The sequence below is a fragment of the Hesperophylax consimilis genome, chromosome 18, assembly GCF_061612785.1.
Source record: "Hesperophylax consimilis isolate HC1 chromosome 18, BYU_Hcon_1.0, whole genome shotgun sequence".
NCBI classification, from domain to species: Eukaryota; Metazoa; Arthropoda; class Insecta; order Trichoptera; family Limnephilidae; genus Hesperophylax; species Hesperophylax consimilis.
Window position 1 is genome coordinate 16,889,408 of NC_142853.1, and position 18,152 is coordinate 16,907,559.

Genomic DNA, 18,152 nt, shown 5'->3' on the forward strand with positions numbered 1-18,152 from the left:
AATGAAGGGTGATTTCAAAATAATGCTTCAAATCCGAGTTTCTTCATTTGTTTTACTTTCAAATAGTTTTAATTAGTTGGGTACTTTGATCTTCAGTAATAATTTATAAGAATTTGATTAAAAAAAAAAAAAAAAAAAAAAAAAAAATCAACTTCAAACTCGATTTACTCGATAACGAAAGCTCAAATAAAAAAAAAATATACTACAAAATCGACTCCAAATGTGATGTAGATTCACCAGTTTCCCGCTTGTACTACGAGTTTCCGGACACCCTGTATATATATATATATTTCTGATATCATTCCTGTTTTTGCTTCAGTTTCAGGTACAATACTCTCCCAGTAATCCGCCGCTCTCTTATTACTTAATATCACAAAATCAATCTCTGAATGCTCCGGTATTCGTATGTCAAATTCAGTAGTCAACCACATGCCTCAACTCTGAGAGTCAAGTTTTGTACACCGACTGGCTGGGTTACATTACTCATACACACTACAAGTAACTATACTGCCGTATAACTTGCTCTCTCTGATCCTTTTACAAGTCACCAGGGTTTATTACTGTTGTTTTAGGATATTTCTGTAAATCCCTTGAGTATTCTAGAAATTGTCGCATTTGTTTCTGTTCGTTTCGTTCTGCCACGTTTTTGTTTTGATAAGTTTACAAAATAGTCTTCTCGCAAGCGTAAACGAAAGATCAATATATATTTTTTCATTCTTTGTAAGTAATACAATCCGCCGCTTTCGCTAATTGGTCACTTTCCCGGTTTTTGGGATGACGGATTAGTGGGATAGTACTGTACTTTAATCAGTGATTTATATAAATATAACTAACCGTTTTATCTCAGGGGTAGGCAAAGCAGGTAGACCATCACACAACTCTATCTCGGTAAACACTCCTTGCTTCATTCATATTCATACACACTTGACATGTCCTGATTCACTTGATCTTGCCATGTCTTTCTTGGGCGATGGCGACGTCTTCTACCATTCACTTGCGCATCATATATTCTCCTTACGCACCTTTCTTCATTCATCCGCTCTCCATGTCCACACTGTAAGCATCCTACTTTCCCTTATCCAGCTTACATAAGCCATACATTCTTTCCAGAGTTCTTCACTGTTATGTGGTATTATAATGAACCATACCTTGACGTAGTAGGTGATCAGCACCTTGCGGAAGTCGAACACCTGCAGCATGGACACGGCGCTGTTGTCCGAGATGGAGTAGCCCTCGAGGACGTAGCGCGCTGTGGTGACCTGCCACGCCAGCCAGCGCAGAGAGAACATGGCATTGACGGACAGCATGCGCGGCAGGTGACCCACAGCGCAACAGCAGCAGCCTGGAAGTCAACGCAAGGAGCACATTATTTATCAGGAATATAATAGTGGTCATTAAGGATGCTTCATCAAATTATAAAATTAGAATACAAATAAAAAAAAAAAAATTTCAATAGAAATGTATGAACGCATAAAGGAAACAACTTAAAAAAAATACAGTATTATAGCTAAGATTATCTGTGACAGTTTCACTTGATTAACTTTTTTGCTTTCTTATAAAATTATTTACAAAATAAATAAAACCAGTTTTGTTCTTGAAATCAAACGTTTCTAGACACCTTTTGTCAAGCGATTTTAATGCCTATTACTTACAATATAAGGTATACCAAGAATATACACATTTTTGGCTTGTAGCTTCCTCTTAAGGTTTGAGAGAAAATAGTTGAATTTTATTCATGTACTTTATTTACATATTATTGGTTCCATGGCAACTCAGGATAGTGGCAATTCAACACACATTTGAAAAGTGATATAAAGTCATCAAAAGTGATGAAATAATAACTGTCCTATAATCCTAGTTGCCACTGACTTGAGTTGCCCGGTTACCCATGTTTTCATATAAAGCAGACACTTGTGATCATTATAATTTAAAATAAAACAATAGCTTGGTAACATAAAAGTGATGTTTACAAAGATATTGCTTCATTTTAAATTATCACATATTTGGGTTAAAAATAAGCATGTATGCAGATGAACAGTTGCTTTGACAATGCTTTAGAAGTCTAATAATTGTAGTGAATATTAAATATACCATCGTTATCTTCCGGGCCTTCTGAAATGGCCTCCACCTCCCGTTGTTGACAGTAGGTTCCTCTGAACTCCAAACCTCGGAGCTGGAAGGACACCAGACCATTGCCCATCTCCACTATGTGCACCAAGCAGTTCAGGTAGTCCGAGGCCAAAACTGAAAATAATCATTAAATCGTTGTTAAATAAAGACTTAAATCATACGAAACTTTAAAACGCCAATTAAACTGGGCAATCGCTATGTTAAAATGTAGCTACATTTCGTAAACTTGTAATCATTGTTCCTGAGCCTGGTGCGAATAAAATTTTGACACACCTTATCAAAACTAGTAGACGCCTACGTAGGTGGTCACTGCAATCAATAATATTCGGATGAATTGTATTTTTGTGTAGCGCCGTTTTTGTGAAAAATCTCAAGGGCGATGTGATAGGTATTATCAGGGCCTTAACAGTTTGTGCGTCCGGAGCGGGCTGCTCCAATTGCACCCGCATAGGGCCGACCCTGCATACACTCAACATAAAAAAATAATAAAACACATTCTAGAATAATGCCCTTTGCAGACAGAGATACTTCTTACATAGTGACTGTGACGCAAGCACAAGTAGCCTACCGATATGCTACTCTTTAAAGCTGGTTTCCGTACATGGCGCTACCCGAATTATACTGAACTTAATAATTTTTTCAAGTGCAGCCGTGGAATCAATACGATATCAAGTGACTCTAGCGACGAAGATGATAATATTGTTCTTCTGTATATTTACAAGAGTAAAAACGATCTAAATGAAGATTTCGGGTTCAACCATACAACGAAATAAATGTTAATTGTAGGGTATTCGTCGCCGCCAACTACATGAGAATGATAACAAATGGACTTTTCTTTTCAACCTCAACACATTCATCCGACCGCCGTTAAATCCTTTCTAATGTATTCATATGAACATGGATATTTTCCGATCTCCAGAACAAATTTAACATTATAATCATATTCGGACGTCATTTCTGCCAAACGAGTAGAAGATACGAATGCAACTCGCGTAGCATGCTACAAGCACCATCAGTAGCGTGTAACTGACGTCAAACTCGTAGTCGACACGTCGCATTGTGGACGAACACTAGTGAAATAGTATGGCGGATACTCATGAGAGGCGTTCACAAAACTCGAGTCACTTGTAAATATCTCCCGTGTACGAATGGCCTAAGAGTATCAAAATTAGTAATTAAAAGCTTTACCTTGGCTAAATTATTGAGGTCCATTACAATAAGCAACTCCAGTGAAAAAAATATATATTCATTCATATTAACAAAAACTGATTCTGAATGTATAAATTTTATTTTATATACGTAGAATTTATAAATCGTCATTAAAAAACAAATAAAACATCATCTCATTAAAAGACACCGTTTGGTTGATACCACTGAATTTGCTTATTCATCACAACCAGTCTACGTGAGTAATGTATGTATGGTGTACAAGATTCACATCAGGATTGCCAAATCGTGGAGAGTTTTCCAAATTGCGGGGATATTCTAAAATTCAAATAAATTGGGTTTTTAGCAGGGAGAACCTTTTTGTGCGGAAATTGCGAGAATTCTGGGCATTTCTCAATTATCCAACAATATTGAAAAATAATATTTACAATAATTGTGAGAATGCACTATATTTTCGTTTCTGTTTAAGTCTATTTTTAAAGCCTTAACGAAAGCTAAAATGACTAGATAATAAAAAATAAATGCTAATTTTAATAGAATTTTGTTTCATTATGGAGGTAAAGAAACTTGTGAGGAATTTGAATATCTTTTCATCTCCTGTGGGTATTTTAGAACATATTGTTTCTTTACATTGTGTCTTTTTTAGGTTAGAAGTTTTAACTTCACTAGGGCCTGTGTTGAGGTTAATAATTTTACAAAATAATAAAAATAACACAAAGATTATATAGAACAATATTGTTACATTAATTTTTCTACAATAAACTATTAATTTAACATAATAAACTAATATAAAAACATAATAAATTATTAATTTAAAAAGGCCTAGAGAGAAGAAAAAAAGAATTACATTATAAAAGGACAAGGATGAATAAAATATACATAAACAACATATTATGCCATTAATTTAAAAAGGACAAAGATGAAAAATGTTGGCAATCCTAGGCTGGTGTATGCATTGGTAACTCTGGTACACATTCTCATTTGAACCGATGAAATGTTTTAATGCAGGTTTTCAAACACCGGTAAATTGTTTATCTGGTACAGACAGGGGTGCTCTTGTAAAGTGTCAAATAAAATAAAAAAAAATTAAAAAAAGGTGAGGTCATGGATGCATTTTTGCACTTTGATACAATACAATAACATTAGTGAAGAGATATACACATTTTACCTAGTGTTATTCAATGTTAAAAGTAGTTAACTTAAAGAATAGGAATAAAAACGTCTCGACTCCCATACAAAATACAGAACTGGTTGAAAAAAAAAAGTAGGCTTTTTGAGACTGATGTCACGGGTCACGTCCATAGATTTGATGCGTTTTCAGGAGAACCGAAAAACTAAAACTTTTAAAATTATTTTAACTAAAAACTAACTATAAGATTAAAAAATAGAAGTATTAAGTTAGAAGGCCATTGTTGGTTAAAAAAAAATGGACTGCAGTTCCTCACTGTGCAAAGTATGATAGTGAAATGGAATTGAGAAATACATTGCTAACGGCCGTTGTTCCCAATCCTACTGATCAATTGTTGAGCCGAAATTTTGGCTCAACATTACTCAAATGCACAACTACGCTCTTCCCAACGCAACTCTCCTATAAAGCCGGAGGAAACAAACAACTGGATTAACCTCTGGCTCAGTGAAAAGATTAATTATAAAAAAGTGTCAACAGAGTGAGAAATGTCGAAAATCATTTGGTTCACGCACTTTTTTTCATATTGCCTGTTGTGTATTTTACTATCATTTTAAGTATCAAATTGACATGGACAGCGTAGATGAAAATATTAATGATAATATTTATAATAGACGTAGGGAAATGGGCGAACATAATAAACGATAATATTGAGTTACACAGGCGGCGACAGCCAAATCTTGAATGACAATGATTTCATTAACCATTTTCGATTGTCACTTAAGATTATCAGCGATACAGATGTTTGGAAACAAGCAAATTGAGCAGTACTGAACAAACCACTTGCCTGATCGGAGCCTCAGATTGATTCAAATTGATCAATCGAAAAGTTAGGAACAACGGCTGTAAGTCCATCGTAAAGGTAAATTTAAACTTAACATTTGCTTGGTTTTGTTGCATGAATGTGGCAGTTAATGATTATTATTAGTAAAGTTTTTACCGAAACAATCTCCTTGCTGAACTTGTCCCCATCTTCCCAATAGGAGATCTCCACACAGGTAGTGTTGAAGGGAGCGGGTGAGATGTTCATAGAAAATTGAATTCAAATTGTTGTCGTCTGTGGAAAGAAAAACAAATTAACACTATTCAGGCAAACAGAAAATACATAAATGGATTTATGCTTTCCCGCATAAAAAAAAACATTGATATTAACTTGACAATGGTGATAAAATCAAGACTGATATTGATGTTGTTATTCCTTGGACATGAACATAATAAAGATGTTTTGTAATATATATTATGGTTATGGGTACCGCCGCCCTGGGAACCGTTCACTGGATAACCAACACCTCTGCCATAGTTCAGCCCATGTGGTTCGCTACATTTGGTGACTTAGCAGGGGTGCCCAGGTTAATGGGGCGAGGATTGTCTAGGTCTTGGTGGCAGATGCGTCTGTCCACGTACTGTGTGGCGGGCCGGATTTGGAAAGACTGGTTGAGGGAGATCTTTTTACCTCTCCGGTAGGACTCCGTCGACCCATCGAACTGCACCGCAAAGGGAGGGATGAATTCAAACGTCCGACACTCCTGGACACACTGATCCCCAGATTCCTACCCACCCCTCATACTCTTTTCCTTCCTTAAAAACCCACCACACAGCATCTCCAAAGATGACATAGGCCCCGAGGGAAATTATTTTTCTCAGGGCCTCCTGTATGGAGCTAATGTAAAAGAGGCGATCTTATTACTAGATGTGCTGATATAAAATTGCACAATGATCCAGGGGCTCGATTCTACAATCTCGGCCGATCGTAATCGCCGTTGAAAGTGCATACATTGGTTAACCTTCTTATTCTCGAGTCATCAAACGTTAAGTCATTCCACTCAAACAATGAGTGGGTTGACCCAGTCGATACCGACTTGTCGTCGGCGGCTGTCAAAATCTAGTCTATTTATTTTATCCAAAGATCGTTTCCCGCGCGCACTTCGAAGGACAAGCATTGTATATTTTTAGAATTGTTTTTTTAGGACCCATATAATCGCTGATTTATCTGCGATGTTAGCTGCAATAAATAATGTAGAGCAAATCTGAAGAGACTGAAGAGAAATTCCGCCAGAAGCTCGATTCTTTCGCTAATTTCACAGAAGACTTCTTTAGGAATTTTGGACTTGACAAAGCCTTAGTAAGTCGGCTGGTAGTCAGTTTGTTTCCGTTCATAAGCATCAGGAACATAGGCAATATTCACAGGGATTCCAATATAACTTTCCAACCCTTCAATATTCAAGAATAGATATAAATGAAACATTCAACAAGTCGAGACGACGGGTAATTTTTCATTCGAAAATGGCACATAACAAATAATTCTTGTTCGCTATTGGAGAATCGAGCCACATATACTCATTTCTTACAAATACTATTGACAATTTGGTAATTATTTACCTACGACTACCGTTTGAGAAAATTTTCCGTACGACACACCATTTTGACACACCGAGTTTTCGCATACTTCGCGTTTGTTTGTGTAGTGGCAGTGTAGGAAACATGAAAGACATAATCGGCATAATAGACAATTTTTCGAGATCGCTAGACACGCACCCGTTAATTGTTAGGCGATCAACTTTGATACCAAACATCAGATGAATTTAGTTTCTTAATATTTAAAGGTTTAAATATTCATTTTCGATTGTCACTTAAGATTATCAGCGATACAGATGTTTGGAAACAAGCAAATTGAGCAGTACTGAACAAACCACTTGCCTGATCGGAGCCTCAGATTAATTCAAATTGATCAATCGAAAAGTTAGGAACAACGGCTGTAAGTCCATCGTTTCTTAATATTTAAAGGTTTACTACGATTTTTTAAAAATAAAACGTTTTCATTTTAGGTAAGGTTGGGTTATTATAGGTTATTACAGGTTAGATTAGGTTATGTTGGATTATTATATGTTAGATTAGGATAGATTAGGTTAGGTTAGGTTGGATTATTATAGGTAAGATTAGGATAGGTTAGGTTGGATTATTATATGTTAGATTAGGATAGGTTAGGTTAGGTTAGGTTGGATTATTATATGTTAGATTATGATAGGTTAGGTTGGATTAATATATATCGCACCTCCGGTGCTAAACTGTCACTTATGCAAATAATGTAATTTTTCAGGAGAAGCGTTTGAAAATTCGACATCCTATTATGATGTATAGTTCTTCTTGTCTAAAAAATGAACTGGTAATTATTTAAACTACAACTTTAAACTTCATATCAAAGTAAAAGCAAACGTCTCACAACTTTGTAATAAAAAAATATAAACATTTTAAATTTACAACCCTCCCAGAAGTGACGTTATGGCACTAGAAAACAATTTACCAGGCAATTATGTCATAACAATCAAAACACGATTCATACTTTCCTAAAGTTTTATTAATTAAAAAATCAAAGCAGTATAACAAACTTTCTTAATTCTACATATAGAACTTTACTATTAATCAGACTTTTTAATCTCAGTCTTCTTACCATTTTACGAACGGTTTTCAGCGACGTTTCATATTAAATCAGTCATTGGTCACGTATTGTACCTATTTAAATACTATAATTACGGCATTAACAACAGTATCAAACAAATACAATTTCTTTTACTTATTATTATTATTTTAATGAGCATTAATTTTGTACTAATTGGGTACTCTTAAAAAATTTATTGTCACATTCCCAGGAAAATCAGGCAGTCTTTAACACTGCGGTTTCAATAAACTTGTTTTCCTTGCAAGTGGAAATGTGACTTTATAGAATGTTAGAAGTACAAAAAATGAAATGAGATCATTGTAGAAACTTTCATAGTATCTTGGTATGATATTTGCCTCCACTAATTGCAATAAATCACGCTTTTTGCGTTCTCTAATTGGTAATTTTGAAGTATATGCTTGCTTGAAGGGAATTTCATCTATTCTTTGGGCTTTGCCTCTACTTCCGCGTAAATTTTGTCCTCTTGGTTGAATTATAGCTTTTGCTTCCTCCCAGTTTTCAGTTTTGTAAGTTGTTCGATATTGGTAATTTTCACAATTCTTTTTGAATTTAATGCCTTTAATATCACCAGTTTTGATTACATCTCCGTTTAAATTTTTTGCTTTATTGAACTTCATGTTTTCCTCAAGTGACTTCAAATCAAAGAAATCATCGTAATTCATTTCTTTTACCACAAATGGTTTACCAGTCTTCTTCGCCCCACGAATCAGTGACATGTATTGGTCGGGTACATTAATAGATCCAGCATTTTTTGCTCTTGTTACAGCTTTTTCAATAACCGAATGCGCTACGTCGCCTTCGTTTTGCGTATGACCTCGAATCAAAAAATTATGTTGAATGGAATTAATGTCAAACTTACTGACTGCATAATAGTACATCGCAAACACAAACCTGTTCTTTTGTTGGCCACAGCAATTGTCCGAGTAAATAATTATATCGCAGCCATGACTTTCAAGTGCAATCTGCTCCGGGTATTTATACACACACAATCCTATTTCTATGGCTCCTCTATTGCCCAAGCCTTCGTGCCAAAAATAACAGGTTGTTTCTTTCTTTTTTGCATTAGACATTGTTAAATTATAACAATTTAGTCTCGATTTGTAGTAAAAAGAGCTTGATTTGCCAACAGGACAGGGTAACACTGCTTGTAAGTCATAGATGAAAACAATTGTGTTGGTGTCAGGTTCATGACACTTTTTCATATCCCTGTCTTTTTTAAGTCTACTTAAATTTTTTTCTTCCTGATGTAACTTGAACCTGTCATGTAACATTGTCACAATTGTTAATCGAACGAAAACTTTATACCATAAAACATAAGGATTGGGGAAACAATGTCACTACGTACACAAGTATCTTTATTATTTCAAGAAAAAAATGTCACAACAAACTTAAGTGTTGTTATTGCTCCAAAATCATAAAAATGAATTGTCACAATTACCTTAGTGGCGTTGTAGCTCCAGGAGACTGCTATTCATGCGGGGTACCGCGCGCAACTAACCAATCAAACGTTGTTTCTCCCAGTGGAGGTTAGATTTGCACCAAAACCATAACGACATAACTGCCCTCACGCGGAAATTATACGCACTACACAAGCGACGATGACACACCAAGTAAAGAGGTACATTAGTTATTTTTTCTCATACTCAGATCAATTTTGACAAAACTTGCATAAGTGACAGTTTAGCACCGGAGGTGCGATATGTTAGATTAGGATAGGTTAGGTTAGGTTGGGTTATTATAGGATAGTTTAGGTTGGATTATTATAGGATAGGTTAGGTTAGGTTAGGTTGGATTAGGTAGAATTAAATCACAAACCAGTCTACACAAACCTAGCGTAGCCCACAAACTACTTGAAAACTGGGATATAACTCTAAAGGGGACGCGAGCAGGCGTTATTAAAGGTTCCCCAACATTTATAGTAACTTTTAGTAATAATTTAATAATATAACTAAATTCAAGTATTAATTCAAAGTAAACATTCCATTTTTACCGAGAAGCGGAATTCGTAACCTTTACCAAAAAACCTTCCCTTAATACGTTAATTTTAATAAATAACGGATTTTTTATTTACAATATTTTTTATGTATAAATAAATTAACACATCATTTAAAAAAAATGTGTTTCATTGTCTATGATATAAAAAACCGTTTTGCCATATAAATTTTAAAAACTATCCGATTGTGTTTTTTAATTGTTATGTTGGCAGTGCCCTACACTACGTAATAACAAACGCGAAGTATGCGAGAACTCGGTGTGTCAAAATGGTGTGTCGTACGGAAAATTTTCTCGTAAATTATTATTTACGTAAATAATATTAAATATCAATATTTTTCAAAATCATAAATGCAAAAAGTTGTTGTTTATTGTCATTAAGATGAATCAAATGATTGTTTATTTTTAAATGCGTGTAAAAAACGGTAGTCGTAGGTAAATATTTACCGACAATTTAAATTATAGATAAGTAACAATGTTTTGTATAGTTACCTGAACCTAGGTTTCTTTCCAGTTGTGATGACAGTCTTGTGTTGCTTTGATCGACCCTTTTAGTGTTATAGTCCCTTTCCCAAAACTTCACAGGCCTTACGTAGGAACTCATGAATATTGCACTGCCTGTGTTGAGAAAAAAATAGAATGCAATGTTACCATTGAAAACACATTGCAAATAAATGAAAACAATGTTGACATTCTAAAAAAATGATGCAAGATACATACAAAACAATACAAGGCTGATCAATTTTATATTTTGTATAATTTAGCACAATGATGGAATGTGGTTGAAACATATTATTTATAAACAAGGAAAAACCAAGGCTCACACATAAATCAATATTGCATAGGATAATGTTGTTGGGAGTAGATAAAGTAATACCTACGTGGTAAAGTATGGACTGCAATTTAAAAATTGATATATTATCAAGGTCCCTACCTTGAACATTTTTCAAATAAAGAATGAAGATAAATCATATCGATGGTCCCGAAGCACAATGTCGGAAGTGCAAATTTGTATTATTGCAGTAGAGCTGTTTAAAGTTTTGTTTTTCATTTTTACTGTTTTCGATAATATATTTCTCCAAACAAGTAAATAGGGGTTAATGCAACATATCATACACCGTATTTCTTGATCTCAAAAACAGTAAAAATGCAGAAATGAAATATTAAACAGCTCTACTACAAAACTATAAATTTGCACATCCGACATTATTGTTGGGGAACATCGATATTGTTAACCTTTCCTTATCTGTGGTGTGTATTTACTACACATTGCTTCTAATAACTTTAATAACTCTATAAATACAATAAATTCTGGGTTCAGATTTTAGGTATTACTCTTTTATACATTTATACACTGAATTAAAAAATGAAATTTTACATACTTTTCAAATTCAATTATAAATCAGAAACAAATACACCAATACAATCAACCGTGTGACAATGCTACGCGAAGAGTGTGCGAGGAAATGACACGCTATTGATGTCCCGCTTTAATTCGCTATGCGGGAACATGAGAAATCCACACGTCCGCAGTTGTATTTTTGTTTAGACCATCGATACCTACGACCGCATAGCTGTGTGTGTGCTAGCACTGCTAGCCGCCAGCCAGTTGGTTGCGGACCGTCGTTAGATGTGGACCCCTCGCACGTTTTTTTAGCATCTGCCGATGGTTTTTTCATGTTTTCAGCAATTAAATTACAATTATTATCACTTTTGATATAAAATATAATAAACATAAGCGATTAGCAATGAATATTCATATTTTTCCGATATTAAATCGCTTATTTTGATATGTGTATTGACTACACAGCACCGGAACGCGTGGATTTTTTTAGCACAGTAAGGGAAAGGTTAAAAGGTGCCTAAGTAATGAAGATAATATTATGTGGGGGTAGGTAGGTATACAAAATTATAATATTACTATTAGTTCTTACCTAGAATGGGATTAAGGGGTGTAGACAACAATGCTGAAATAGCAGCCTGTAGGAACAACATTGCAGAGTGGGGGACACTAAATGGTTGAGCAAACGCATGGAATGCACTGCCCCAAGTAATCTGCCATGGCGCTATGTACGTCACAACAAATTGAATCTGAAAATGAAATGTTTGATAAAATAAAATAATATACTTTTTGTTTTAAAACCACGAGTTTTTAATAATTTTTATAACCGACCGGTTTCGCTTTACTCAAGCATCTTCAGGGTACAAATTATGAATTATTAAAAACTCGTGGTTTTAAGACAAAGAGTATTTTATTTTATTTTATTAAATATGTTAAACCACAAAGTGATTGCTTTCTACAATAATATTAAATGTTAGAGTTATAAAGGTGTCACAAGGGTGAACGAAGAAGGTATTTTATGATAGCCAAGAATAATCGACAATGAATTAAACAAATATATATATGTTAATTAGGGTATAATTAAATTGTTAATCTTACCTTTAATAAAAACTCATACATCTTGTTGAATATGATTGCCATTATGAAATAATCCACTAAGAAGCTCTCGCTGGCCCAGTTATAGTCTAGTCTGAATAGGAGAACAGCAAACACTAGGATCAAGTACTGACTGGTTGGATCAGAGTAAGCATTTCTCATACCTGAAATGTTAATACTTTCATGTTTAAACATATGCTTGTAGTAAGTATGAACCAACTAAATATAAAAAAAATAATGTAAAATAAAACAATAACTTTAGTACACAAGGGGCGGGTGGCGGAGACGTGGCGCAGATGATATCTTCTTCGTGGACTCTGTGCCCGCTCCACGTTGTCTGTGTATAATTTACGACATATAAAGTCTATGATTATGTCTACATGAGTCTGCGTCACATCTCGGTAACTCGCCACATGTGTATAAACCACGCCTAAAAATTAATTAAAGAATTACCTTTAAGCGCACAAACGCAGACAATCAAAGATCCAACGCCTGGTCCGAACTTCACGATGATCCCGGGCGAATCCTGAGTCACGGCAGAAATGAACACCACTGGATACAGGATGTTCCGTTCGAAGAAGCAGAGGTAGACGTAAGCCTTCTCGAACCACATGACCCGGGCAGGCTCACGAACTTCAAACTGGGCATGCTCACGGGCCTTGAGCGCCGGCCCCGACAGCCAGAGCCAGGGGAGCTGCTTGCGGAGCTGGGGCGTCAGGTAGTGGAGCACCCAGCCCAGCAGGGCGGATATGGACCAGACCACCTGGAAAATTATTGATTGTTTTAGTTACTTTAACCCAAAAAAAATAATCATGTGAATATCACACAAATCACAACTGCTCTGAGCCAGTGAGACTATGGCATCCCCAATTGGGCTATGTTTTGAGGTTAAAGGGAGTGGGGACATGGGGAGAGGAAGATTAGGATGTATCTGGCTGTTCAGATCTGGTACACTCAACACGGCTTAAGACGTTTCAAGCAACGTTTCGATATTGAACGGTGGAGTTTCACCAGGGTGAAACTGAAAATATCTACCAATCTGGTGATACACAAAGTATCTTAAACAAATACAAGTTAAGAATAAATTCTTATTATTATTATTAAGGTGGCTGTATTGGTGTGTCATGGAAGCTATTGGAAAGTGATAGAAAAGTGAAGTGAAGATTGCTGATAAATAGGAAAGGTTCGCACACACATAAAGTACACTAGATAAAATAAAACTCACAGGATTCAATTCTGGCTGTAATGTTGTGAAGACGGTTGTACTGTGAATTCCCAATATGAAGAGAGCCATGAACCCACAGATGATGACATCGTTCTTGAATCTCGAGTTAACAGTCTCCTGCAGCTTCCTCGGCAAGGGGTCTTCCATTTCCCCTTCACCGGCGGGGTCCTCCTCAGCCAGAGACTTCAGCTTCCCGTCCTTACTCTCCTCACCGATGTGCTCCGTTTTTATAGAACCACTTGAATTAACAGTAGCGCCCAAATTAGAATCTACCTTCAAAGAATTCACACTTGAGTTTACGCTAGTTTGTGATCTCTTTTGAGTTTTGGAGATGTTTGTTTCGGAACTGAAATTGATCTTTGATGCGGAACTATCCATTGATTGCTGCTTTGAGATATTACTTTCTGAACGATTCTTTGGAGCGCTCTGTGCATCTGCAGGTATTTGTTTTTCAGTATCTGCGTGAGATGACCGAGTGTCTGCATGGGAATTTTCAACATTGTGAACATTATAAAGATCTGCAGGAATAAGATGGTTCTTGATCAGATTCCAAACCATAGTGTAATCACTAGCACATCTGCTCAGATGGTACGATATGGGTATGAATAACCCGCAGAAGATGGAAAAGAGTATGTGCTGAGAACCTTTGGCTTCGGTTAGACCTCCGAAAGCAAATCCATACATAACACCAATGGCTAATAGAGAACGAAATACACAGTAGACGGAAGCACTTAAGCTTGCGGTGGCATTGCCCCCGAACACATGCATGTCTATTTGCTCAAACAAATACATAGTGAACGTGTTGACTTGAGGAAAGAGGCCCAAACTAAAAGCCAGAGGAAAGAACAATAGTAGCTTCGATATTACTTCTTCTGTTAATTGCAAAACCTCTTTAGTTTTCACTTGAAATCCATACAGAGTTAACTTTTCACTAACGTCTTCGATACTCCTCTTTTCGTGGTGACTCTCATTCGGTAAATCATATTGTTCTAAACAATAGTGCACCAGACATAGAATGGAGGCACATAAACAGAAGTATACAGGTCTTGAAAATGCCACCATTCTGTTGAAACCGTGGACAGGAGATGCCGCGTCTGGTTGCACACTCTTGAATAGTGAATACTGACTGCCAGCAATCACAAAACAAAACCAAAAAGCGTAGATATCTTTGTAGAAACCAGTGTGAAGTATGAATGCCCCCAATATAGACACCATTATCCCGAGAAAAATTGATAGGATCGCCTCCTTGAGCGTGAGATTTCTGTCAAACAGTGCCATTAATTTCAATCGGTCCATCGTTACTTTGAGTTTCCAACAACTGAATATCTTAAATTTGTAATAAGCCGTGCGCTGATTGGTGTAGGAATTGTCTATGGAGTCTATCAATCTAAATCGTTTCTTTCCAACGTCCATATCCATGCTATTGTCTCCGATTGAATTGGAAGTGGGCATGGACAAGTGCAGCACGTTGGTTGTATTATTGTCACTAGGGATGGACGAATTGAGCAGGAAATTGAGTTGCATATTGGGAGAAAGCATTCTCTGCAACTCTACTCTTTCCAAAAGGGATTCGGTAAGTATAGCAACAGGAGACCTGCGCTGAGAAGGTTGGACAGCTGGTTCCATAACGTAGATTGTTTTATTTCTGTTGCTATTGGCAGATTGGGAAACAGGCAACATGGATGTGGAGTTATTATTACTGGACAAGAGTGGATTATTACTGCCTTGGTTAGAGGAAGAATTGTAGATGCTTTCGTTGGCCGCTCCTTGGTCCATGCTGTCACCCTGCTTTAACTTACTAGACATATCCAAGTCTCCCGTATTATCAGATGTTATGGAAACACAGCTTCCTTCCAGTGCCAAAATATCAGCTGGGTTTTCAGATACTTGGCTGGCTTTGGCAGCTGCCTTTTTAGCGTGACCAGAGCTGTTTTTATCAAATGTGTAGGACATCCAGTTTCCATATTCGTCCATAAAACAGTGGATGGCTCCGTCTGTAGTGTCTTCGAAAGAAGTAGCAAAATGGACATTACTCGAGGAGGTGCTAGCTAGGTTGGCAGGCTCACTTTTATTTTCTTCTTTGGCTTTATTTCCGGCAGCTGGATTATTTCGTTGTCTAGTAGACCTTTTGATTTTTCTCATTCTGTTCCGATGGTTACGATCCATTAGTGGACGGGTCCTTTGGAGTTCATAGTATGTTCCATCGATGGGAAGATTTAGAGGATTTTCAGAACTGGGATCTGTTTCTCCGGGCAAATAAATTGGCACGTGAGGATAGTCAACCCTTGAATTCAGAAATGCAGCCAATAGTGGCATAGAGGTAGGAAGAATGGTGTTGGTGGATGTTTGTGCCATTTCTTCGATAGACCTCTTCCTCTGCTTCTGACTGTCCCTGCGGTGTTGATCTACTTGTTGTCGATGATTACGAGGTCTCTCTTCCCTGTTGAGGGGAGGCATCACAACAGTATTGGCATTGGTGGCAGCAAACAGACATTCCAGTCCTTGGACCAGAGCGGAGTGCGCTTCCACTGTATCTATTTCTTCTTGAGTAGGTTCGGGTTCTCGCTCCTTTTCTTTATGTTTCTCCTTTTTCTTATTTTCTTTTAAGGAAGAGGCTCTAGTTCTGGTTAAGTTTTTAATCTGTTTTGGGATGGCTCCGAGATTGCGCTGACTGCTGGTGTTGGAGTCTGCACTGGAGCAGGAAGGTTTAGAGGACTTTTCCAGAGCAATGGCAATATCTTCTCCTTCCAAGCTGTGCTGGGCTTCTTCCTGAAAATGGTTAGATTCGTCAAATAACCAGGTAATACCGTATAAACTATTTTCGTCACTTTGAAGTTTAAGTTCACTTTCTTCCTTAACGAGAGGAGGAGAGATGTCCTTGGATGGTGTATCAGATAAAGTTTTGTGATCACTGATGTCACTTGTCTCCGTGGCTATTTCCTGGCGGGCATCTTGCATTTCCAAGCTGCCGCTAGAATTGGAAGTTTCTCGATCAGGAGGTTTTTTCACTTCTTCCACTTCAAGTTTATGTCTTTCGAAATTATCTAATAAGCATTCATTTGAATCAACACTCGATTTCTCTAGGAGAAAGTCTTTTGAACTGGCGCTACTTTTATCGAAATAGTCACCGGGGTCGAAGGTTTTAGATTTATTACTCTTTTGTTTACATATCTTGGCGGGAGATTTTTCACTACTGTCTATGATTCTACAGTCATATTGTTTATTATTTACATCGTCACACACACTTCTCGGCGCACTGTCTTCCTCTTCGGTCACGGCCGACGAGGTGGCGTTAAAGGAATTATTTTTCAATAGTCTATTATTTCTATCACATTTGAGCTTATCACTATGTTTAGTATCAACGGAGAAGGAATTGTTTTTAAGGAGCCCTTTCGCACTACTGTTGGATTGCTTTTTATGCTCTAACTCAGACTTATCCGATTTAGTTTTCACGATTTTAACATCATTAAGGCAGTCATTTCTATCGAGTAGCGGTGACCTCGAACCATTGTTTTCATACTCCGTATCCGAAGAATTCATCTCGGCCGGTCTGTTGAAGTCGGAATCGAATCCCCGAAGTTGATGCTTGATACTGACTCCATTATCATCCTCATAGTCCGTATCACACTGACTACTCAAGGATTCTAGGTCACTCTCCTGGCACTGAGATGTTTGCATTTCATCTGAAATCTCAGCAATGGGATACACAATCTCCGAGCCGTAATTCATGTAGGGCAAACTGTTTCCATCGATAGAATTGGACGAGTTTTTTGGCCAGAGATTGAGGTGAGGATTCCTTATCAAGCTCTTACTGGGAGGGGGGATGATGGCACTTTTAGGATTTTTAAGGACTTGCCCGCCAATGGTCTCCACACTGTTGGGGTGAGGAGATAGATTGGAAACACTAGGCGGGGGACAACCGATTTCCAGAGCTGCACTTTTTATCCTCCTTACTCCCGCTGCTCTAGAGTCTGCAGACACTCCCTTTCCTCCTGCCATCTCACTGTTTCCTTTTTCCATCATGTATGCACCCAGCTCCACGCTCCCGGTGGGCAGGAACCCCAGGGTGGTGTTGTCTGCGTTGGAGTGCCTTCGGACGTGTGCCACCAGCTGGGCCGTAGAGCTCACCAGAGGCAACTGGATAGTAGACATGGTGGAGTTGGAATTCCTGCGCATCCCTGAGGAATGTCCGCTCTGTGACGGTTGTGTAAGTGCAATAGCTGACTTCGTGCAGCTCTCCACGGGGTAGACATTGAAGTATCGCCGAGCACCTTGAACTTGGTATCCGGAGATATTTATTTCAGAGTTATCTCTGGAGTCGGAGCTAAGTTGGCGGGCAAACTTGGATAGATACGGTTCTGCACTGGGGAAGTCTGTTTTAGCGGGGGCGGAGTGAGGTGGAGGGGGGTCTTCTGTGTCCTGGTCGATATTGATGGCTACAGAATCCTCTGTCTTCGAGCATATCTCCATCCGCAGTGCTTCTTGGGGATGTGTGGTGCGGTGTTTGGCCCAGCGTCGCCGAGCGTGCGGGCGCACTCCCCTCCCCCTCCCTGTACCA

General features: G+C 37.6%; 1 protein-coding gene across 1 annotated transcript in view; it reads right to left on the reverse strand.

Annotated features, from left to right (window-relative positions):
* LOC149415441 (protein pecanex-like) overlaps nucleotides 1-18,147 on the reverse strand; it is a 33,978-nt gene extending 15,831 nt beyond the window's left edge. The window contains exons 1-8 of the mRNA XM_089642625.1: nucleotides 13,595-18,147; nucleotides 12,823-13,132; nucleotides 12,373-12,533; nucleotides 11,867-12,023; nucleotides 10,425-10,550; nucleotides 5,424-5,540; nucleotides 2,092-2,244; nucleotides 1,149-1,342 (exon numbers count right to left, since the gene is read on the reverse strand). Of these exons, the coding sequence (XP_089498751.1) occupies nucleotides 1,149-1,342; nucleotides 2,092-2,244; nucleotides 5,424-5,540; nucleotides 10,425-10,550; nucleotides 11,867-12,023; nucleotides 12,373-12,533; nucleotides 12,823-13,132; nucleotides 13,595-18,064 (5,688 nt within the window). The 5' untranslated portion in view covers nucleotides 18,065-18,147. The remainder of the gene's footprint in view (nucleotides 1-1,148; nucleotides 1,343-2,091; nucleotides 2,245-5,423; nucleotides 5,541-10,424; nucleotides 10,551-11,866; nucleotides 12,024-12,372; nucleotides 12,534-12,822; nucleotides 13,133-13,594) is intronic.
* Between the last annotated feature and the right edge of the window lie 5 nt (nucleotides 18,148-18,152).